At 32.3% G+C, this 23,728-nt stretch overlaps 11 protein-coding genes across 11 annotated transcripts; 5 read left to right on the forward strand and 6 right to left on the reverse strand.

Moving 5' to 3' along the window:
- Positions 1-81: 81 nt before the first annotated feature.
- RGP1 (Rgp1p) lies at positions 82-2,262 on the reverse strand (the record flags this gene model as incomplete). Its single annotated transcript, XM_020190447.1, has 5 exons — positions 82-224; positions 312-556; positions 722-1,579; positions 1,679-2,087; positions 2,127-2,262. The coding sequence occupies 5 exons, from the start codon at positions 2,260-2,262 to the stop codon at positions 82-84; spliced, it is 1,791 nt and encodes a 596-aa protein (XP_020048320.1).
- Positions 2,263-2,502: 240 nt separating this feature from the next.
- Positions 2,503-4,929, reverse strand: ELP2 (Elongator subunit ELP2; the record flags this gene model as incomplete). The annotated part of the gene is made up of 2 exons (XM_020189646.1): positions 2,503-4,654; positions 4,694-4,929. Coding segments are annotated over 2 exons (2,388 nt in total), but the record flags the coding sequence as incomplete, so codon positions are not given.
- A 1,300-nt stretch (positions 4,930-6,229) lies between these two features.
- On the reverse strand, positions 6,230-8,122 carry ASCRUDRAFT_33289 (alpha-keto acid decarboxylase family protein; the record flags this gene model as incomplete). The annotated part of the gene is made up of 1 exon (XM_020190414.1): positions 6,230-8,122. The coding sequence occupies one exon, from the start codon at positions 8,120-8,122 to the stop codon at positions 6,230-6,232; it is 1,893 nt and encodes a 630-aa protein (XP_020048322.1).
- A 1,221-nt stretch (positions 8,123-9,343) lies between these two features.
- ASCRUDRAFT_75244 (uncharacterized protein) lies at positions 9,344-10,426 on the forward strand. Its single transcript, XM_020192984.1, has one exon. The coding sequence runs from the start codon at positions 9,537-9,539 to the stop codon at positions 10,098-10,100; it is 564 nt and encodes a 187-aa protein (XP_020048323.1). The 5' UTR covers positions 9,344-9,536; the 3' UTR covers positions 10,101-10,426.
- A 73-nt stretch (positions 10,427-10,499) lies between these two features.
- Positions 10,500-11,375, reverse strand: AIM6 (Aim6p; the record flags this gene model as incomplete). Its single annotated transcript, XM_020189479.2, has 1 exon — positions 10,500-11,375. A coding segment is annotated over one exon (876 nt), but the record flags the coding sequence as incomplete, so codon positions are not given.
- Positions 11,376-12,205: 830 nt separating this feature from the next.
- Positions 12,206-12,877, reverse strand: BXI1 (Bxi1p; the record flags this gene model as incomplete). The annotated part of the gene is made up of 1 exon (XM_020189795.1): positions 12,206-12,877. A coding segment is annotated over one exon (672 nt), but the record flags the coding sequence as incomplete, so codon positions are not given.
- A 400-nt stretch (positions 12,878-13,277) lies between these two features.
- Positions 13,278-13,796, forward strand: ASCRUDRAFT_26828 (RNA-binding domain-containing protein; the record flags this gene model as incomplete). Its single annotated transcript, XM_020189971.1, has 2 exons — positions 13,278-13,355; positions 13,416-13,796. Coding segments are annotated over 2 exons (459 nt in total), but the record flags the coding sequence as incomplete, so codon positions are not given.
- Positions 13,797-14,328: 532 nt separating this feature from the next.
- On the forward strand, positions 14,329-15,234 carry ASCRUDRAFT_69720 (uncharacterized protein; the record flags this gene model as incomplete). Its single annotated transcript, XM_020191702.1, has 1 exon — positions 14,329-15,234. The coding sequence occupies one exon, from the start codon at positions 14,329-14,331 to the stop codon at positions 15,232-15,234; it is 906 nt and encodes a 301-aa protein (XP_020048327.1).
- Positions 15,235-15,663: 429 nt separating this feature from the next.
- ASCRUDRAFT_33304 (thioredoxin family protein) lies at positions 15,664-16,110 on the reverse strand (the record flags this gene model as incomplete). The annotated part of the gene is made up of 1 exon (XM_020190415.1): positions 15,664-16,110. One exon carries the CDS (start codon positions 16,108-16,110, stop codon positions 15,664-15,666), a length of 447 nt encoding a protein of 148 aa, XP_020048328.1.
- Positions 16,111-16,556: 446 nt separating this feature from the next.
- ASCRUDRAFT_33488 (MFS general substrate transporter) lies at positions 16,557-18,227 on the forward strand (the record flags this gene model as incomplete). Its single annotated transcript, XM_020190434.1, has 3 exons — positions 16,557-17,220; positions 17,408-17,427; positions 17,529-18,227. The coding sequence occupies 3 exons, from the start codon at positions 16,557-16,559 to the stop codon at positions 18,225-18,227; spliced, it is 1,383 nt and encodes a 460-aa protein (XP_020048329.1).
- Positions 18,228-18,763: 536 nt separating this feature from the next.
- On the forward strand, positions 18,764-23,158 carry NTE1 (lysophospholipase; the record flags this gene model as incomplete). The annotated part of the gene is made up of 2 exons (XM_020194484.1): positions 18,764-19,869; positions 20,239-23,158. The coding sequence occupies 2 exons, from the start codon at positions 18,764-18,766 to the stop codon at positions 23,156-23,158; spliced, it is 4,026 nt and encodes a 1,341-aa protein (XP_020048330.1).
- Positions 23,159-23,728: the final 570 nt, after the last annotated feature.

Here is a 23,728-nt window from a genome sequence, read left to right on the forward strand (position 1 = left end):
TTTCAAGATGATTTATCCCCATATATTTTTTTATTTTTTGGTTTTTGGTTTACTTATTTATTTATTTATTTATTCATTTATTTATTTATAAATTGTTCCACCAAAATCCTCGTATGATGAGATGATATTAATTGGAATTTTGCAATTGAACTCAAATCCATTTATAGAATCCCTCCCTAAAAACAATTCTCCTTTATTGTCGTTATAAATTTCATCTAGAATCCCTTTATCAATTTTCTTAGATACCTCTTTTTTAGAATTATTATTTTTGTTTCCAATATTTTCATAATTATCCTCATAGTTCATATCACTCTCATCATTTTTCTTAATTATTATAAATTTCAAATTTATATAATATTGAATTCTAAAGATGTTACTCTCAAATTGAGGCGATATACTATATGGTACTGTGAAAAATAAATTCAACTGATTATAATCAATAACAGAATAACTTTTTGATATCAACAATTGAGAAAATTCTTTATAAAGCACCTCATCATTTAATGTCAATTCCTCAAATTCTTTAAATAATCTTTGATTTTGGATATCATTATTTCTATTATCGTGGTTGTTTTGGCTATTTGTCTCACTATTTGTGTCATTGTTATTTTCATTTTTATTCTCACTTTTATTTCCATTTTCAAATTTATGTTTGCCTTTTGAATTGTCTATCTTTGTGTTTTCAATATTAATTTCCGTTAAAAATTGATGATTAAAACACTCAAATGACTCAAAATTCACTACTAAGCCTGTAGCTTTATAATAATCATCGTTTAATTTTTTTGAATCAAAATCAAATATCAAGTGGATTTGACTTCCAATTTCATAATAAGACTTTGATAATGTTAATTTGGAGACAAAATGTTTATTATATTTAATTAAAAATTGGCTTTGAAACGGTTTTCTTAAGACTGATGGGTAGAATAGTTTTTGAGTCTCTGAACACCCCTTAAAGGTATTGGTTTTGAAATCGTTTAATATCGAGTCTTCTTCTTTGTAATTGTTAATTTTCTCTGAAGTGATAAAATCCTTATCATCAATTAAAATTTTGATCTTTTTAATAAAACTTTTTTTTAATTGATTTGAATTCGAATTTCTTAGGTATTTCGAGTTTTCTGTTTTCTTAGCAGAATTGGCAAGGTTAGAATTCACTATAAAATTTGATATAGAAATAAAACTTGATCTTCTGTTTAAGCTTAGATTTTTGGAATCATTCAAATCTACTATTACTCCTCTATTTCTACTGGATTTTAAATATTTAAAGTTATTAAGAAACTCACTATTCAAATCATAAAACGGTTGGACTTGATTAGGATTGGTAAATGGATAAATCTTCAAGGGGAAGTATATATTTAACTTCCTAGGCTGTGAGTTCTTGGTTAACTTTTCACAGTTCAATATTAAATTGTAGTTGATTTTGATGAAATTGCCCTTGTAACTTGGAGGCAAAGTTTCGGGAATCTTGAACTTGTAATAGTATTGTTTAACTTCCCCAGGATGCAAAGTGATTTCTGTGAATAAAAGAGACTGCTCAGTTGAAAAAACAGGAAACAAGTTATCGATGTTAGATAAAATGTAGCTATTGGTGTAATTATCCACTCCAGACACCCCACCGGAACCTGAAATGTATGAGGAAACGTCGCCAACACTTGTATTCAACAAACTTGAGATGTTTGACGTTAAATTTGAAAACAATCCCCCATTCAAGTTGGACTTGCTGGATTCCAAGCTTTGAATTCCAGCTATTCTCCCACCAATTGTAGATTTTTTCTTTAAATCGTCGAATCTGGAATCGTCTACGACATTTCTGTTTATCAAGAAATAGCCAAACAACTGAATATTGCCCAACAATAGGGATTCCTTTTGTTCCACGATAATCAATGGCTTGACTTTTGCAGATGGTTCACCTTCATCTTTATCTAGCTGATCCAAAAACGAGCTTCTTGCAGAATTGGAAAACTGGGACGAGATTCTTCTTCCAAATCCTGACCAGCTGAGAGAAGATTGGTGCGCAGTTGTTGGGCTAAGAGCATTGTTGGAAGCATTTTCTGTTCTTGTTTCTGGCAATGAAGACTGAGTTGTGGTGTCTGATTTGATAGAGGCTATTGAGTTGGGTCTGGAGAGACTGTGTTCCTTTCCAAGATGGCGAAACCTGATGATAGCAGACACAGACTCACCAGCGTAGAAGGGATTTGATTCGTAAACTACCTCCACTCTTATGTTGGGGGTTAGCTGTTGGTTGAAAATCGAGTGCTTTATCATTTGATCTGGTGCTGTTGGTGATGGTGTTGATAAGATCAGATACAGCAGTAGAAAAGACGAAGAGGAAGTCGTTCGCTGTTGAAGCCGGATTTTGCGATTCGTTTTTATTCTGGGTCAAACCAGATCAAAAAGTATTCTACAGCGTTAAAAAAGTTACAATTCTGAGAGCAAATGTTCAGATGCTAATCGCCAGACCATTGAATTTAAATTCAAGTCCGATTTCTCCTATATTCTATTCGATACTTCCTTGATATCAAAGTTGAATATTCTAATGGAATTATCAGAACTTCCCACTGCTAGCACAAGTTCATTATTGACCATTTTCCATCTGATGGCGCTGATTTTATCATCAGGCGCTATTCCATCATCTAATTTTTCAACCAACTTGAAGTTTTTAGAATCGTTTGAGCTCAAATCAAAACTATAAATATAAATACTGCCATTATCTAACCCAAAGGCTGCGAGTGCAAATTTTTCATTAATCAATTCATTGTAGATGTCAACTGAGGTTATACCTCCATTGGGCAATTTAGAAGTTGAAATTAACGAATACGATCCTTTTTCAATATCCAAATTCCAAAATTTAAAGGATTTATCTCTAGAAACAGTTATGAATTTATAGCCAAATTTTAAATTTGGTATCCAGCAACAATCCCAAAGAATTCTTGTATGAGCTCTTTCATTTTTGTATTTTAAGATATAATTTTCGTTCTCAACATTAAATTCCCAAATTGAAAATTTACGATCTCTTGAAACGGCTAGTATGAATAAGTCATCTGGAGAAAATTTGCAACTTGTGACAGTTAAACTATGATATATTAAATCAGGACCTGTTGTAATTTTTCTCCAACTATCATTGAAATATCTGAATATTCTTAATTGAGCATGCTTGACGGAATTTGATTTACATGAAGAAACCAAAAAATTATTATTATTTGAAACGTCGCATGAAGATATCTCAAAACCATGTCCATATAATTTTTCTACTTCTGCCCATAGAGTAAACCTTTGCAAATGATCTTCTAAAGGTGGTGTAGTGAGATTAGCCAAGGCATTTGAACCAATATTATCGTTATTACTTTCAATTTTATTTGATAAACCTAAAGTTGGTAATGAAACATTTTCGTATCTATTATTTTGGTTAATTTGATTAGTATGATTAAAATTGGAATTAGAATTAGAATTAGAATTGCTTGAAAAACAATTTAATAGTCTTTTAATTGAATTTGGTTTAACAAAAGATCTTAAAATTTTTTCATCACCAGCACTAATAAATCTATCGGAATCAATTGAATTTATACAGACCATATCATAACCATGTATCTGAGGCCTTGCAAATTCATGCCAAGTATTATGTTTATTCCATTTTGCAAATAATCTTGTTGTTTGATCTAAAGAAGTTGATAATATATAATTATCAAATTTAGACCAAGAAAGATCAGTAATAGGTTTTATACAACCGGTTAAAGATAGTTGAGGAATCCAATTTGAATCATTTTTATAGTCATTTGACCAAGACCTCCACGACCCAGTTTTTCCATGAGATAAAATTAATTGTTTTTCAGTTGATTGAATCCATAAAGAAGACCAAAAGCCACCAGATGAACCAGTAGCAGTTGAAGCACCTTTAATACTTAATTCACCGAGAATCGCTTTTGAATACCAAACACCAGAATCCTCATCAGATTCCCAAAGAATTAAGGAAGTATCAGCAGAAGTTGAGAATAATTGTAAGATATTAGGATTGGGATTCCAAGTTAAAGAGGATATCCAATCATCATGGCCGATAATCAAAGCTTCAAAATGGATAGAATAAGTTGCTAAAGATTCTTCACTAGTTTTAAAGTAATAAGTTTTATTTGTCAATAAAGAAAGTTTTTGAGTCGACTCTTGATTGTCAAGTATAGTTTTATCTTTTTGAATTGAATTGCCAGTTAATTTCAAGTTCCATAATCGTATGTAACGGTCTTGAGAACCAGAAGCTAGTAAATAGGTATTTGAATTTGGAATCTTTTTGAATGATAAACATTTGATCCAGTCTTCGTGGCCAGGAAGTTTTAAATTTTGAGATAGATTGAAAATTTGATTATCCTGAAATTGAAAAGAAAATATATAAATGAATTTGTTTGTTCCGCCAATAAATAAGAGGTAATCATTATTGTACAAGTTATGTAAAGATAAAGTTAAAGGATAAAACTCGTTGAACTCATTTTCAACCTTGAAAGATTTTATGATTTGAAAAATTTTGTCATCATTGAATGAAATTAGTGAGATAGTACCAATTGAATCGGAAACTACAAATAGTCTGTCATTCAACACAGATAATGAGACAATTGAAGAATTGCTGTTAATATTCTGAATGGTTTGAAACAAACTCACGTTGTAATTATTGCTATTATTATCATTATTATCGTCAGCTGTATTTGAAAACTCCCAAATATTTATCGTTGAATCTTGAGAGGTCGAAATTAAAAAATTAGAATTGAGCAAAAACTTCAAACATATCACTTCATCTTTATGGCCTTTCAAAGTCTTGAAAACCCCAACATTGTCAGGGGAAAGAGGATTGAATAACGAGACTAAGTTTTGTGATCCAAAGGCAACAATGTTGAGAGTGCTGCTATAGTCCGAGCACTGAGGCTGTCTATTGGCACCAATAAAAATTGACCCTGGGCTAAGAAGAAGCGAGACAGGAGTCTGTTCATCGAATGACATTTTCGAGAGAACTGCTGGTGTTTCTGCTGATTTCCCATCAGCATCTCAAAAAATTTTCAAAAAGATGAACCAGGTCTGGTCCGATGACCGGTATCGAGTGCTTCGTGCCCGTATATCGCACTTAACAGCTCCGTGCTCAGAACAGCACGGGCCAATTCTCCGAGAGCGAATCCCATTACGGGTTCCTGAGAAGCCCGTAGAATTTCTGATAACGCTCTACGGCTCTTCCGAGCCGCTGGTTCTCACGAACACATGCAACGAGGGAGAATGAGCTTCACCGAATTTACCACCCCTGAGAAACGAACCAGAGTTCTTTTTGGGAAGGGGTACACGTGGGCCGCACCAGACCGGGTTTTTACCGCTGCGCCAAAGAGCCCTGCGGTTGGCCGGAAATGCCTTGGAAAGCTTTTACAGATGGAGATGGTTCTGCTGATTCTGCTGTGTATGGCTCAGTTGCAGCTGTGGTGTAGCATTTAGAGAATATTTAAATACAGAGGTGTAAGTGCTCGAAATTTCCTATGAATATTACAGCTCCATGCTTCTCAATTCAGATTCGTCTCAGTTCCACCTAATTCATGCTTCTTAAGTTCCTTCTGCTTCCTTTTCTGTTTCTTCTTCGCCTTTATCCCAGATTGCTTTGTTGTATTCAACTAAGTTTGTACTGAACAAAGACTTGTTTTGACCTTCTGAACATATCAAAAATTTATTATAGTACTCGTATCCATTCATATTTTTAATGGCTTCATGGCAATCTTCATATTCTTCAAATTGAATATCTGCAAATGTAGTTTTATTTCTGTTTTTGATTTTATTTGGCAAATTGATCTCAACGATATTCCCAAAAGGAATGAATAATGATAACAACTCCTCCTTAGTTATTGAATCCGGTATATTTGCTTTTTATTGTTAGTTTTTCAGTTCTTATTAATTGATTGTGATTTAATTATGAAGTATGAATCATTGATCATTAGTAATTAATTGGATGAAATTTTTTACATTTTTCATGGTGTCTGTAATTTTTAAAACCGATAGCATATATTCCACCAATATTCTATATGAAACTTACTAACATGAACTGTCGAAACTTGTACCATATTTCCTTTATCTGCCCTATATGTCTTGAGATTTGATAATAATAAGGAAAAATCAAAGTTAAAAAGTTCCGAATTTTGTTTTGTTTTCATTTAAGTTTAAGTGAGAAACTCTAAATTAAAAAAAATAATTTATTCTATTTATCACTATATTTATATAACTACTTACTAGTTCCACTATTTGTGGCAGCAGTTTCAGTGGCTTGATGAACCAAATTAGTAGGTGCATCGTCCTTATCTAAGATAACCTCAATTAATCGAATTTTATCATTTTTCGCAAAATCTTTATCCTTAGCTAATTCTTTAAAATCTTCCACTGTCGCAATTCTTTTTGTTTCGTATTTTTTCTCTACATTTCCATTAAATGTCTTAAGAATGGATAAATAATCCCAATTTTCAACATCGTTGTATTTTTCGGTTTTTCCATGGATCAATCTTTCAATTGTATATCCCCTATTATTCAAAACAAATAGATATGGATTCAAATTCCATTTGATCATTGTACTAATTTCTTGCACAGTCAATTGTAATGACCCATCTCCAATAAACAATAAAACTCTTCTTTCAGGCTCAACTTCTTCAATTGCCATTGATGCGCCTAAACATGCACCAACTGTATATCCAATTGATCCATACAATATTTGAGATATTCCAATACATTGACTAGGAAATCTTGTTTGTAATATTCCAAATGATGATGTTCCAGTTTCTGTTATAATTATATCCTTTTCTCTTAAAATCAATGATAAATGATCCCATAAAAATGAATGTGTCAATTCTTTATCATTTTTTTTGGTATCTAATTTGGGGGTAATATAAGGTGGAATTGTAGTATTTTTTGAATAATAATCTTTTTCTTTTAAAATTTCCAACATTTTAGATGAATTTTCTTTTGTTACCAATCTTTTTAAAACATGTTCCATGCGTAAATTTGTGTAAAAAGCATGTTTAATTTTACAGTAATCTGAATGAAATTCAACCAAATTTTTGGTTTTATAAGAATAAGTAAATGCACCAGTATTAAAATCGGATAATAAACTACCAATTGAAAAAATCAAATCTGCACTTTCAACAATATTTTTAACATAATCCGGCGAGTATTTACCAACATAAACACCTGAAAATCTTGGATTAGTTTCATCAACTGAACCTTTACCCATGGGTGTAACAAAAGTTGGAAATTTAGTTAAATCAGAAAATTGTCTTGTAAGAGAAACACAGGAATGTCTTGAACAACAAGCGTCCACTAAAATTATTGGATTCTCGCATTTTTTAACAAGGTTAAAAACATTATTAATAAACTCAGCTTCAGCTTCAGTGTCATTCAATGGTAATGATAAATCAAGTTTTTTGTTTAAATAAGTAGAGGGAAGTGTTAAATCAACCAAATCAGTTGGAATTGCAATATAAACAGGTCTTTGAGAAAGAAAAGCTTCTCTAAATGCCTCATCAATAGCACCAGGAGAATGATTAAGATCATGCAAGACAATGGTCGATTTAGTTATATCTTTACTCATTTTTTCAAATACATGGAAATCGCCATTTCCTAAAGAATGATGTAATAATAAATGGTTTGATTGAGATCGTAATGAAGGAACACCAACAATGTGAACTAAACCAACATGTTCAGCATAAGCACCAGCTACACCATTAATAGCAGATAGTTCACCAACTCCAAAAGTTGTAACCAAGCATCCCATTCTTTTGATCCTTGAGTAGCCATCAGCAGCATAGGAAGCATTTAATTCGTTGGCATTTCCGGCCCATCTTAAACCCTTCACTTCATTAACTTTATCTAATAAAGTCAAATTAAAGTCACCTGGGACTCCAAAAATTGTAGTTACATTCAATTGTTTTAATCTTTCAAAAATATATCGACCGAGAGTGATTTTTTCGGGTAATTTGAACTCAGTGGCATAATCATGGATATTATAAGCATGATTGTTAATTAATTGATCAAATGACTCATTATTGACATTGTTTTTGTTATCGTTTGGATCATTCTCATTTTTGCTTCCTTGTGAATTGAAATTAACAGGAGAATCTGAGCTCATTATTAATATTCGGAATTGAACACTGACTATCGAAAAAAAGACTCAATTAATATACGATCAGTAGTATACTATGAATTGGTAATATAGTGAACCAATTCGAGAACAAATGAAGAATTTAACCATCTTATATAGCAGAAAAATAAATCCAAACAAAGATACAAAGATAAAAGTACTTTAGACAGCAATTCAAATGCCTACAGCCAATGAAAAAATTTAAGGTGATACAAAAACCAAAAAGAGAGCTTTGTTAGTAATTAAATCATTGATGACAACGGAAAAAATGGTAAAGCTGAAATCAAAAAAGACGCAAAACAAGCAAAGAAAAATATTTGAATCCATATATGTCCCGTTTACAGGTGGTGTTACTCGTGACTTTGAGAGCAAATCACTCTACCCATGTTAACAGGATACATATATGGCTGCGCAGGTCGAGCTCCTAATTTAAGAGAGGTCTGGTTTAGTCAACATCTTAGTTATTATCCCTCAAGAAATGGTAGTTTCTTTCCTTAGCTCCCACTACAAGCGGTGATCAACTGACCGGCATTCAGAAGACTTCTGAAAATCAAATCCGGCCCTTAATACTGATATATTTGAAAATCAGGGTAATAGAATGTTGATATGTGTAGCCATGGAAATATCTTTTATGTTACATCACGTGGGTAAATGCTGAAAAGCGCACAATCACAGAAACACGCAGTGAGAAACATAATAAGATTTTAGAACATAGGAGATCCATCAGCAAAAGCAAATGATTTTCCTCAATTTCTCTTCAATATTTCTCAAAACTCAAGAAAAAGCATATGAGTATTTGTTGCTTCAAGTCATCGCTTAAGTTTAAATTCTTGAGCTTTATTTTTAAATACGACACTACTACACAAGCAGAAAAAGGAGATGTTTTTCTATACGTTTAACTCAGCAAATGAATAGTAGTGGTGTATTTAGAAATAAATCTCGAGATTATTTTAAGTGATGAATTAAAGCAAAAAAAAGCTAAACGACTTTTTATTTTTTGGAAATGAAAACCATCTGTTGAAATTCGTTGAAATTCCTAACAACCACAGAATAGATTTTAGAAGAAATCGTTGGGGAATTTCTGTAATTATATATCTTGTTCCTTAAGAGTGATTGGTCATTCATTCGAAATTGGAGGCGCAGTTTTAGCATAAAATCTTCAATTAGATTTTTCTAGAATTTTTTTAGTTATCCAACTAAAAATTACCCAATTTTATTTAATTGTTTGAAAAAGATATGAATGTTCAGACTTTTGAATGAATTTAAGGCATTATCCCTCTATATATAAATGTCCAATATTTTCCCTGATTTGAAATGAAAAAGAAAATGCAATATTTATCTGTAGTCGTTTTTCCTTATTAAATTAAATTTAATTTCCTAAAATTGTTTTAGCTATTTTCCAATGATAAAGCATATTAAAACGTTTCAAATCCTTGAGGATAATATACCTTTAGGTAAATGTCATACCGTCAGTGAATTAAATAAATTGATTAGTGACAAGTATTGTAGAGTTAAATCTAAAAAACAGCTTACAATGCAAGGTAGAGATTTGCTACAAGTTTTAACTAATATGAAACTTGTTATTAAGTATTATTTTACACCAAAAAATAAAAAAGTCATTGCATCTAAATACTTTGACAAATGTGCTGAAATTGACTTTCATCGAAAGATTGTGATGAAATACACTTGTTGGTCTCAAGAAAAGTGTTACAGCGTGGTCAAATATCCTGATGTACCTATCGAATTGGGTCATTTTACCAAGTTGGAGCTTTCTCTGTTGTTCAGACTCTATGAGAGTGGTTTTGTTCGAGAGGCAATCGGTTTCTTGGAGAAACTTGATGAGCGCCCTGTGAATGTTGAACCACAATATAGGGTGCTGAAACGCAGAAGAATGAGTAAGGACATTGGTTTCAAGCAGAAATCGTATGGGTCTTACTCCAATCCAATCGATGTTATCGAGCTGTGAGTCTCTTTTTCACCCGATAAGAACAAGGTTCATGTTCATTTTTTTTAGGTCACGTGAACCTGTAATTTAATGACTTGATGACGTTTTTGTTGTTTTTTTTGTAATTCTCAACACGTTTGAATGTTGTTGGATGGAGTTTGGTTTTTGTGATGAGACGAATGGTTTGTTCGTCTCTGCGCTGACCCGTTTTTGTTTTTACGGATTCATTCGTTTGAAACCATTCCGTTCTTAGCGAGAAATCTTAATAGCATTTATTTTGTGTATACTTTTTTTATATTTTAGATTATTTTATTTCATTCTAATAATACAATACCTTGCTTTTTTTTGATTCTGATTTTGATTTTGATTTTATTTTTTTACTTTTTTTATTATTCAAAATTTATATTAACGTGAATTCTTTTAAAATTGATATGCTGATTCTAAATCATCAACATTTAATAAGTCAATTTTTCTTTCAATCAATTGTTGCCAGACTCTTTTTCTGATTTGTTTTGGGAATTCTGGTGTTCCCCAAATTCTTGTTTTCAAGTCAAGAGAATGAGCAGCTTCAATTTTACAATTTATTGAATCCAATTGATCTGAAGATAACCCATTAAATACATCTAATGCTTCCTCTGTTCCTGTGATTGAATATAATGATGCTGAAGCTGTCAATGAGAACTTTGAGTAATCATAAGGAGAGTCTTCACTCTTACTTTTTGGCAATAACTCTAATGGGGCATCAATAAACACATACCTTCTACCATCTTGATAAAAGCTTTTATTTTCTTCGGAAATTAATAAATCAATTGGAATGTTACCAGTTAAAATGATTGATATTGGACCAAGAACAATTTTATCTTCTTTAAAATCATAATACGACACATAATCAGAAAAGATCAAATCTTTTAATTTTTTCATTAATAGAGTATAGGTATGATCTGCGTCAGTTTTAATATCAATAAATAAATACAAAGATTCTTCCGGAGAATTATAGAAAACACCATTCATATCTTTACAGGTTTCGCCTAATTCATTATCTTGACAATTGATTTCATCTAATAATTTCTCTAAAGGTTTCAAGTACAACTCAGTTAAAGTTTGTTTTTTAGTCAAGAAAACATTATCATGACCTATATATAATTCACTAAATTCGTTATAATTATTAACATCATCTAATAACCAAACGTCTGCTTCGATTGACTTAATACCCTTTGATAAAGAGTCGAATAATGGGATTTCTCTCAAGTAGTCATTATGAGAGTGAATTGGTAATAAAAGTTTATCTTTGTTTAAATAGCTAACGGTTGAGTTTGATTGGTCGCAAATGTCATTATCATAGTTGTAAAATAGGTTGTTGATAAAATTTTCATATTGTGGACTTAAGATTTTGACTTCATTATCGATATTATCGTAGCTGTATTCGAAATCGTAGGATCTCTTTTTTTTTTTGAATAATTTAAAATTTTTCGAATATTGATTAATTTTATTTTTATTATTATTATTATTATTTTTATTATTATTGTTATTGTTATTATTATTATTATCAGATAAGGATAAGAATTTTTGTTGGTTTAAGATATCATGAATTGATCTTTTATCTAAAGTTGGTAAGATTGATTCATTATTATTAATATTAATAAATCGATTGTCATCGTTGGTATTGATTGAATTTGTAGCTAAATCGACAGGTTTACAATTTAAAGATACAAAAAAGACTGATAAAAAATAAAAAGATTTATTATTAAACAACATTTTAAGGATTTAAAATATTTTTAATGTTAATGTTAATGTTAATTTCAGGTTTAAGAAAAAGTAAAGTAAAGTAGAGGAAGATTAAATGAAATAGAATAAAAAAAAATAGAAAAAGGTAATTTTATAAAGAAATAAATAAAAGAGAGAAGTAAAAGAAAGAATTAAAATTGGATTGTTTTTGTGATTTAAGATCAAGAAAACAAAAATCAGAGGCACAAAAGGAAATAAAGAGATATACACATAAGGATAATAATCAATTGTCTAAAATAATTGAGTGATTGAGTGATTAGGTAATTGGGCAATTGGGTAATTGAGAATTTAAAAAGTATTATTCAAATATGCAAGAAAAATCAATCATCACTATTGAATTGGGATAAAATACGTAGAAGATTTAAGAAAAGGTTAATGATATCAAGGTATAGAGTGATAGTAGCAGCGATTTCGTCTTCTGGATGGAAAGATCTCATTATGAGTTGAGTATCGATTAAGATATAAACGGAGAAAATTAGAGCGCTTATTGAGGAGTAAATTAATTCCAATTTTGAGTTATAAGGAACAAAGATTAAGACCAAGCTGAAACCAATCAAGCCAAAAAAGAGAATGTTAATAAAGCCTAACCAAGAAGTGAAGTCGTATTTTGATTGGAAAGCAAAGAGAGTTAAACCGATAAAGATTGTAATAGTTAGAACAATTGCTTGTAGGATTATGTTTGTATCATATAGGGAAGTGATTATGCCAACACAGTAGCTTTCGCAAAGAGTAAAGGCAAATAAGGAAAATAAGTTGTAGGGGTATTTTCTTGAAGATAAAAAGGAGATTAAAAGGAAAACAAAAGTGCCAATTGTTGCTACAATCATTAGCCAGATGTGATTAAGACACCATTGATTGATTGATGAGGATAGTTTGATTGAAGAAGCGATAGTGAAGGTGATGAACAATTGGACTACTAGAAGAGTGTAGACTTTTCTAATAAAGATTGATCGAATTGAGGGCTCACAAGCAGCAACATTGGTTGAGTATTTGAAGTCATCGGGGATATTTGCTTCATCGACAGATGTTCTTGGTTGGCTAAAGACATTGTCAGAGTAAGAGGGAGGATTGTTGTAAGGTTGAGCAGACATTTTGTAGTAGTGTAGAATAGTTTAGGTCAGCACAGACTAGCGTAGAAAAGAAAAAGAAAAAGAAGAAGAGTAGTGTAGTGTAGAGTTATAGTATAGTGAGGAACAAGAAATAGCCAGAAAAAAATTGCTAAAAAGTGGGTAGCGCCGCTTTGGGAGATAGATATAATAAGGTGGCCGTCGGTTGGGATTTGAAGAAGCAAGCACAGGAGTAGAGGTATCTGGTGCAGTACAAGTATCAGCGGTTAGAAAAAGCAGCAGAGAGAAAGCAATTGAGATGGCATTCAGCAAGACCAGCACACACAGCAGAGTAGCTAAGCCTGCAAAGAGAAAGATCAATCTCATGAAGACCAGCGACCGTCGGCTAGCGTCAGGAAGAGCAGCATCGAGCTATTTGCTCAGCGTGGCGGGTCAGGGTGAGGTCCAGGGAGGCGAGAAGCAGGAGAAGTGCGATCTGCAGGAGAATGACAGTGCACTGCCAGCGGTGGGCGGCAAAGATGGCAAAAACAGCAGAAGCAACAGAAGCAACAGAAACAGCAAAAACAGCAGCAAACGCCGCAAAGGCAGCAGGCAGTGGGTGGACGAGTCGATGGAAGAGTGGGACAGCAGCCACTTCCGGATGTTTGTGGGTAACTTGGGGCCTGACGCCACCGAGCAGATGGTGCAGATGGCGTTTGGCAAGTTTCTGTCGTTGGCGAAGGTGAAGGTGCCTGTGGATCGCAGAACCGGGCAAAACAAAGGGTATGGCTTCGTGAGCTTTGCCAGCGCAGACGACTGTTTGGCTGCGTTCAAGGAAATGAATGGTAAGTACATTGGGCAGCACCCGGTGCAGTTGAAAAGAGCCTACTAAGCTGCTGTTTTTGGTGCTTCTGGTGCTTCTGATTCCTTTGGCAGAAGCGCTTGGGTGGCGGCGGATTAGGTTTGAACCTAGTTGGCAGAGCCTTTACTGAATATTTTTCTTTGATGGGAGTGATTTCAAATCAGCAAAAGAGCAACAGCAAATGGCTCTATCCACTGTCTGATATTTAACAACTCACTTCTATTCTCCAGTATCCAATATCTAATAGCTGCATATATCTTTGGCTCTGCTCTCGCAACTCATTGGCTTTTTTTTCCCTCTATTCTGATTTTGCCTGGCTCATTTTTCAAGCTCCTCCTACTTGCTTCTCTTTAGTTCAATTCATTTATTCACTTATCCATTTATTCAACTATAGTTATATTTACATTCACATTCACATTTATATTTAATCTTACTATTAGATTTAGAATTACCTCTATTAGATCTCTTTATTCAAATTTATATATATATATATAACCTCTCATCTCAATTGTCTACACCAAACAATCCTCTTTTCTCTTTCAGCGCTTACTTCAAAATGGCAAATATTCACACCAAATCCTCTTTACCAGCGAAAAGATACCACAATGATATAGACACTGACAATATTCCTCAAATTAGTAAATCAAGAAAATTAAACCATTCTACAAATAGCCATATATCTAATGACACCGATTTAACCAATATCTCAAATATATCAAATATATCAAACTTGTCAAATATTTCCCACATATCTCACATATCTCAAATATCTCAGGATTCGAATGACTTACTAACCGATAATAACACTTCTTCCCCAATTGATACCTCAATCTTAAACTCTCCAAAATACCTCTCTTCAAATTATAATTACCATAATAACATCAATAACTCTAACATCCCTAACAACTCTAATAACTCCACTTCATCTTCAAATCAAACTTCTAATCCTCACCCTGTTCACACTCACTCTCCTTATCCTTCTCCTACCAACACCAATACTTCCAACACCAACACCAACACTTCTAACTCTATCCCTTCTAAAGAAGAAAACACTAATATAGAAAATTACTACGATAATTTGGAAACTAACCCTGACTATATCTCTCTCACTTCAACGTTATCTCTACTATATAATCAGAAACTCAAAATATCTCAAAGAATTCATCAACTATCGTTATTGAAAAAAAAATTACTACTACTTAAGAATAACTCCAGTAACAATACCAATAACAACACTTATATTCTAAATAACCTACTTAATAGTCTTAATTTATCAAATCTCAATAACAATAACAATATAAACATCTCTGACACTGTAATAAAATCTCCCACAATCGACTGGGAAAAATATGGCTTTCTAAACAATAACTTGGTCGAAAATGAAATCAAAAACTTGGATACATTTTTCATCAATAATAACAATTCCTTTTTCAAAAATGTTCTCTTATTTGATCAAAATTGATTCACTTATCCCTTATCCCTTATCTTTATATATATATATATATCTACACTATACTATTCCAATCTTATTCTTTTTCTATTATCTTTCTATTATCTTGCTAATCACTCAATCCAACTTTCACATTAATGGCTATCTTATATCTTATATCTTATATCTCATACTCTTTTTATATTTTATATTTTATATTTTATACACCTCTCATTTTATACATTTTTTCATTTTATATATTCTTCATCACTCTTCATTATTTCTCATTTTATACTTATACTTTACTCTATATTATTTCATCACTTTTACTTTTCTGTTACAATCACTACATTACGAAATATACCATTTACTTCCGATTTCATTGATTATTATAATACGTATCTATCTATTTACAATTATTGATTTTTTTTGAAAAAACTCTCCTCTTTTTCATGCATTTATTCATTTATATTTCTCAATAGCTGATTTAACCATACTGGGATTAGCTCCTGTAATCTTTCCAATAGGCTTACTGTTCTTGAATAAAACAAATGTTGGCATGGCTGTCACCCCAAATTCGAAAGCTAAATCTTGCGAATCATCAACGTCAACCTTATAAAACGACACTTTATCATTTTTATAATTTTCAGAAAATTTTTCTAACACTGGTGAAATGGCTTTGCATGGCGAGCACCACTTAGCAAAAAAGTCAACAATTGTCAAATTTTCTTTATTCTCCTTTAACTTATTATTTAACTCGCTTAATGTCTTGATCTCTGATATTCCAAATAATTTCGAACTTGATGAAAATGATCTATTAGTGAAACTAGAAGCTAAAACAGCTCTATTAAATGATCCATTAAATGATCTATTTACCAAAAAAAATGATGAACCAACAAGCGTCTTCATTACCACCTCAACTATAATTAACAATAAAAGTAAAAGTAAAAGTAAAAATAAACTATAAACAATAATAAACAATAATAAACAATAATAAACAATAATAAACAATAATAAACAACAGTAGATAATTATGTCTTGTGCTAGTATCCCCAATACGAAGGCAATATGTTAACAAGATAATAAGGCAACAAATTAGCAAATTAATAATATTGAAAATGGATGATTAATTTTCTTCGAAAAACTCCACACGAAAGGATTCTTTCAAAGTGTGGACTTCACTCGTTCTCTTTTAACCTTACCTGCTAAACTTTAGCTCTTTTTTCTTTATCTTCAACTGATTAAATCCCTCGAGCCTTTCTCTGGATAAGAGGCGAGATCAATTATATAAATATAAAGGGTATACACCTTTTTCCTTTTCTTTTTCTTACAACTCTATCCATATCAAGCTGAAAATGGGCTCAATTATTACAGGCAGACTTGACAATCATTTTCCAAAACCAAACAGGTTTGTTTCTCTCATCTTCGCCGTAATCTCGTCCGTTTGCACTGGAACAATATACGCCTATTCTTTATACTCTACTGGGTTGTCGATAAACTGCTCACTCACTGCTGAGCAAACATCTAAATTGGCCTCTGGTCTATCAATCGGTGGTATTGTTGGTGGGTTTCTTGGTTCGTACATCTTAGATAACATTGGATCCGAATTATCGTTGCTTTTAGGATCCGTAATCATTTTCATCGGATACAGTATATTGTTTATTTGTTTTAGAAATAGTTTAAGTTATTTTAATTTATTGAATTTGGCTATATACTTAGTTGGTTGTGGAGCACAATTCGGATTGAATTGTGCATTGAAGTTGACAGTTTTAAATTTTCCTAAAAATAAATCAACAGCTCAGTCATTTCCCTTGGGTTTTTTGGCTTTATCAAGTTTGATTTTTTCAGTATTATTCCAAAAATTATTTCATTATGATATTGAAAATTTTCTTAAATTTTTAGCCATTTCATGTTTCTTAATGTTATTCTCAAGTATTTTTTTCTTGAAACATGTTAAAAATGATGCTAAAATTAGCGCTGATAGTATTAGCAATCCTAATATTATAAATTCATCAACAAGTTTGCTCTCATCTAATAATACCAATACTACTAATAATTATTACAAAAATAAAATTGACAGCTCAATTGATAACAAAATTGATCATGAAAGGGAATTAATGAATGAATTTGACGCTGAGACTATTAACTCATTTTCAACTTATCAAAATTATTCTTCAATTGATAATGATACCGAACGTGAAAATAGAAATAGTAGATACAGTATTGGTATTATTAACAATAAAAATATTAATAATAATATTAATAATATTAATAATGATAATAATGATAATAATGATAATGATAATGATAATGATAATGATAATGAGGAAACTGTAATGAAATTTGTTTTGTCTAAATGGTTTTGGATTCATTTGGTTATTATTGGAATTGTCTTATCATTTGGTCAAAACTTCATATTTAATGTCGGATTCATTATTAACGCACAATATCCAATCTTGGTGTCGAAATCCAAACACTTCAGTTACTCACTATCAAATTTAAAGGCAATTAATATATCAATATTTGCCATAGCAAACTGTTGTGGCAGAGTTTTGACAGGTTTGTTTTCTGATTTTTTGAAAAATAAACTAAAATTTCAAAGGCTATGGAGTCTATATTTGGGCACGATCTTTCAATGTCTAGCACAGTTGTTTATTGTGATCTTGCCCATATCATTTTCTAATTTGGTTATTATATCGTCTATAAATGGCTTTGCCTTTGGTTTTGCCTTTGGGGTGTACCCATCAATCATAGCTGAGTTCTTTGGGGTCAAATACTTGAGCACCATGTGGTCGTTGGAGAACATGGGAGTGTTGGTTTCCTTGACTGTCATCTCGAAATACTTTGGCAGAGTGTACGATAGTCACAGCAATAACAGCAACAGCTACTCAATCACCAAAGTGTGTCTTGCTGGCAAAGATTGCTACAGAGAGGTTTTTGACTGGACTTTCGCAGTGATGCTCATCGTCTCAATGCTTGTTCTTGGCCTTATATATCTCAGGAGAAACATTTCAGACAGAAGCTGAAGGATCCACATCTCTGTACTCTATTCATTTCAGTTCTTTTTATTTGGGTTCATCTTAGACTATTTTTCTTTTTACTATTTCTTCCAGTCTTTTCCTTACTCTTTCCTCCCTACTCTTTACTCTACTCAGGTTTTTACTCTTTACTCTACTCTATATACTCTTAACTCTACTCTTCACATGCTCCAAAAGACGACATTAGCTCGAAACAATCACATGCAAAAGCAAAGCATAACCACCGCTATGGGTCGGCTCTGATCAGCAAACAGAGTCCTTTCTGCTTCCTCTGCTTCCTCTGCTTCCTCTGCTTCTTCTTTCTTCTTCTCTTCCATCTCAATTACTCAAATGTCTGACCAGTCATGGATGCCGACACTTCTACTTCCTCCTTTGCATCTGGTATGTCTCCGGACTCTGACCTGTCTTTTCCAGCAAACACAACCTCTGCCCCACTGTCTTTCGATGTCTTTTATGGAGTTTTTTGGTTGATCAAGTTGGTTTTTAGAATTCTCTTCTACTACATTCCATCCTTTGTTCTCTCTATGTTGTCCAGAAATGTCAGCATAACCTTGCCCTTTACCTATCTTTTAATTTTCTTGTTCTTTTTTGCCGCCCTAGTTTACTCGGTTGTTAGATACAAGTATCTAACTGCGTACTCCAAATTCAATTCGGATATTGATTTGGGTTCAGATTCTTTTGATAACAATCAAAATCAAGAAAAATTCAAAAAGGATTATAGAAATAAAAACAAAAACAAAAACAAAAATCTTGATGCTATCTTATTCAATCCAAAGGATTTATTTGAAGAGAAAAATTCTCAATTTTCTTCTTACTTGGATGAATTCCTCTATGCTATAAAAATCTTTGGTTATTTGGAAAAACCTGTTTTTCATGAATTAACCAAATCAATGAGAACTCAAAAATTGGATCAAAATGAAGTTTTATTCTTAGACAATTCAATTGGCTTCTCAATTGTAGTCGAAGGCACGATTCAAGTTTTTTCAAAAGTTGATAATAACAATAACAACAACAACAATATTAATAATGACAATAGTATTAGCAGCAATGATGACAATGACCCCAATTCTTTTGACGGCCTTCGGGACAACTTTGATCCAGATAATAACAAAAATCACAATTTTGATAACAACTATAACACAAATGATGACTCCTATGTTCTAAACAATCAAAAATACCAATTACTAAATAATGTCAAAAGCGGTGCTCCATTATCTTCTTTAATCTCGGTTTTATCCCTATTTACCGGTGATAATAATGACTTCATATCAAAATCGTCCAATTTTCAATTGAATCAATCAAACAACCTAAATCAACTAAACAATTCAAATAATGACTCGATTAATCCAAATCAATTTCAAAATAACCAGCAAAACTTAATCCTACCAAACATTATAGCAAAGGCTTCAACTGATGTCACAATTGCAATAATACCGGCCGACTCATTTAGAAGATTAATCAGAAAGTACCCAAGATCCGCTTCTCATATAGTTCAAATGATTTTGACAAGATTAGGTAGAGTCACTTTTCAAGCTGCTCATTCTTATTTAGGCTTAACAAATCAATTAGTTGAAACAGAAATTAAACTAAATGAAAACACAACCTTTGAATTACCTTCTTATTATATAAAGTCAATTAAAAATCAAAACAAAATTAATTTAAATCAAAATAATCAAAATAATCAAAATAATCAAAATAATCAAAATAATCAAAATAATATCAACAACATTGATTCTTATTTCCCCATTTTGCCCTCAACAAATGCTTCAATAACTTCAACAATCTCAAATGAAAAATATACCGCTGAAAATGATAGCTCTTCTTTCTCAAATCCTTTTACTTATCAATTCAAAGATCCAATAACTACTCCATACTTTTTTGCAAGTTTAGAAAAATCAAGATCCAGATCTAGCATAAATACAATTGATTCGGCTTTTCAAAATAATTACACTATCATCTCTCCATCTTATAAAAATAAAAAAAATTATAAAATTAGTAGATCCGATATTAAGTTAAAACCAACTTTAAATGGCAGATCAAGGCATGTCATTCTTGATTCTAAAAATCAATTCAATCCCGGTGATTTATTATCAAATGTCCCATTATCAAGAAAAGAATTCCCATATCGAATTGTTTCATCTCCAACAAGGGAAGAAATTAGAATGAGAACTTTTAGTGCTGAAGAAGAAACCGAAGAAACATCTTTAAGGATTGCATTAATTGAAAATATTTTTAAAATTCTAGGTATTTCAAGAGAAAATTTAAAACCTCCATTAAATAAAACCTCATCTAGTACTTCAATTTTAAGTGATAATAACTATTCTCCTACTAAAAATTTTCTAAGTTTTTCTACAACTCCAACTCCTTTAACCTTAAGCATGGTAAAAAGATTTAATCAAAAAAATAATTTTAACTCTCATAACTTCTCAACTTTAAATGGAAATACGTTATCAAGTATTTATGATGAAGAAGAAAATTCTGATCATCCTATTTCTTATGATTATGATAACGCTAAAAAAGAATTTGCTGATGATATTGAAATAATTTTTTTCAAAGAGGATAGTACTATTATAAATCAAAATTCTCAAAGTAATGGATTATATTATTTAATTGATGGATTTTTAGATGTTAGCTATAAGGATAATTCTAATGGTTCTGATTATTTTTTATATACAATAAAACCTGGAGGAATTGGAGGTTATTTATCATCAGTTGTTGGTTACAAAAGTTTTGTTACAATGAAGGCCAAAACTGATGTTTATCTTGGTTATCTTTCAAAGAATTCAATTGAAAAACTATGTGAAAAGTATTTCATGATATATTTATCATTAGCTAGAAAATTATGTGAAACCATTCAGCAACAAAATCCTTTAATCTTATTAATGGATTTTGCAGTAGAATGGATTCAAACACCATCAAATCATAATCTTTACATTCAAAATGAAGAGGCAGATAGTATTCATATTGTATTGAATGGTAGATTTAGATCATATGTTCAAACAGAAGACGGAGAAACTAAAGAAGTTGATGAATATGGACAAGGTTCATCATTGGGTGAGGTTGAGGTTCTCACAGCTGCAAAGAGACCCTCAACACTTGTAGCAGTTCGAGATTCTGAGACTGCAAGTATTCCAAGAACATTATTTGAATATTTAGCATTAAAGGATCCATCGATTACAATTAAAATTTCTAGATTAGTTGCAGAAAGAGTACTGAAAAAGAGCAATGATATTAGCTATTCATCATTTTTTGTGAATTCTAAATATGAAAAGACCAATTTTTATAACTATAAAACATTGACAATTTTACCAATTACAAATGGGTTACCAGTAGCTGAATTTGGAGAAAAATTGGCCAATGCATTTAAAAGTATTGAAAAAACAGTAATGGTTTTAGATCAAACAGCTACATTAAATCATTTGGGAAGACATGCATTTGATAGATTGTCGAAATTAAAACAAAGTGGATATTTTGAGGATATCGAGGAACGATATCAAATTGTGTTATATATTGCGAATACTCCAGTAAATTCATCATGGACCAAGACATGTATATCGCAGGGGGATTGCATATTATTATTGGCAGATGCGCTATCATATCCAGATATTGGTGATTATGAAAGATTATTGCTTAAGATGAGAACATCAGCGAGAATTGAGTTAATATTATTGCATCCACACCGATATGTGCCACCGGGATTGACTAATAAATGGTTGAAACCTAGATTATGGGTTTCATCACATCATCATATTCAACTGGACTTTATCCATTCTGGTGATTCTAAAGGTTTTATGGTTGATGAAAGTTCGTTGGAATCGTATGGATCAATTTTGATGAATTCATTAATAGTGGCAAATTTAAGATCAAAGGTTCAAACAATAAGAAACGATATCTTTTTGAAATATAGTAAACTTCGATCGATACCATTTTATCAAAGTTCGCAATCATATAAGAATGATTTTCTAAGGTTAGCAAGAATATTGTCAGGACAAGCAGTTGGGTTGGTATTAGGAGGAGGGGGAGCGAGAGGAATTGCACATGTTGGTGTGATTAAGGCTCTAGAAGATAATGGAATCCCGATTGATATAATTGGAGGAACATCGATTGGATCATTTGTTGGAGGATTATATTCGAGAGATTACGAATTTTTGTCCATATTTGCAAAAACCAAGAAGTTTAGTGGAAGAATGTCGAGTATTTGGAGAATGATTACTGATTTAACGTATCCAATAACTTCATATACAACAGGACATGAATTTAATAGAGGAATTTGGAAAGCATTTGGGCAAAGCCGAATTGAAGATTTTTGGTTACAGTACTTTTGCAATTCGACAAATATAACGAATTCTGAGATGGAGATTCATTCCAGTGGATATTCATGGAGATATATCAGAGCATCGATGTCATTAGCAGGAATGGTTCCTCCGTTGATTGACAATGGATGCATGTTATTGGATGGTGGGTATGTTGATAATTTGCCAGTGATGGAGATGAAAAACCATGGGGCAAGCATAATATTAGCAGTTGATGTTGGGTCAATAGATGATAGAACACCAATGTCATATGGAGATTCGTTATCTGGTACATGGGCATTTTTCAATAGGTTCAATCCCTTTTCGAAGCAGCCCAATGTGCCCAACATGGCAGAGATTCAAATGAGATTAGCGTATGTTGCGTCAGTGAATGCTTTGGAGAGGGCAAAAAGAACACCGGGGGTGATCTACTTGAGACCACCAATCGACGACTTTGGCACATTAGAATTCGGAAACTTTGACAAGATCTATCAAGTGGGAATGGACTACACAGTAAGCAAGTTGAAGGAGCTTCAGGACCATGGCAAATTCCCCAAGATACCAGGGGCAACCGGAAAACATGTAAAGAACGAGAGACCCATCAATCAGCGCCGCAATTCAATTTAGATAAACGATTGTGATGGTGATGATGATGGTGATGATAGTGATTGATGCTAATTAGCGAATGGATGTTTATACACAGAACCAGGGACCGAAATAGACGCTCAATCCGAGGGTGTGGATACAGACCCCCTGAAGAGAGCCCTCTTCCAAAGGGTCTATATGCACGTGCTGCACGTGTGCCTACACCTGACTGACGCGTGTGTTTTCGAGACGACAACGCGTTTTGCTCAAACGGGAAACCGCAGAGCCCGTCTGACTAAACGGGCGTAAGCTGTTTGCGCTTTGGAACCGCTTTCCTTTGCGAAGGTTTCCCTTTGCAGAAGAACGATATAATCAGAAACAGAGCAGTGCTGGGGAGAAACCGAATTCTGCTCTTCTGTTTACTGTTCATTGTTTGTCTGGATTGTTGGCTATTTGTTTTGCTTTGGTGCCTTGGAGCTTGTTTCCGCTTCATGTTATTTATCATCTGCTGATTTTCTCGCCACTTTTCTTGCCCTGTGGTTTTTTCTTTTCTATTGTTCTTTTCTGTTTCAATTTGGTTTCAAATCATAAAAGAAGACAAAATTATTCCAA

Source organism: Ascoidea rubescens (assembly GCF_001661345.1).
Source record: "Ascoidea rubescens DSM 1968 unplaced genomic scaffold ASCRUscaffold_4, whole genome shotgun sequence".
NCBI classification, from domain to species: domain Eukaryota; kingdom Fungi; phylum Ascomycota; class Saccharomycetes; order Ascoideales; family Ascoideaceae; genus Ascoidea; species Ascoidea rubescens.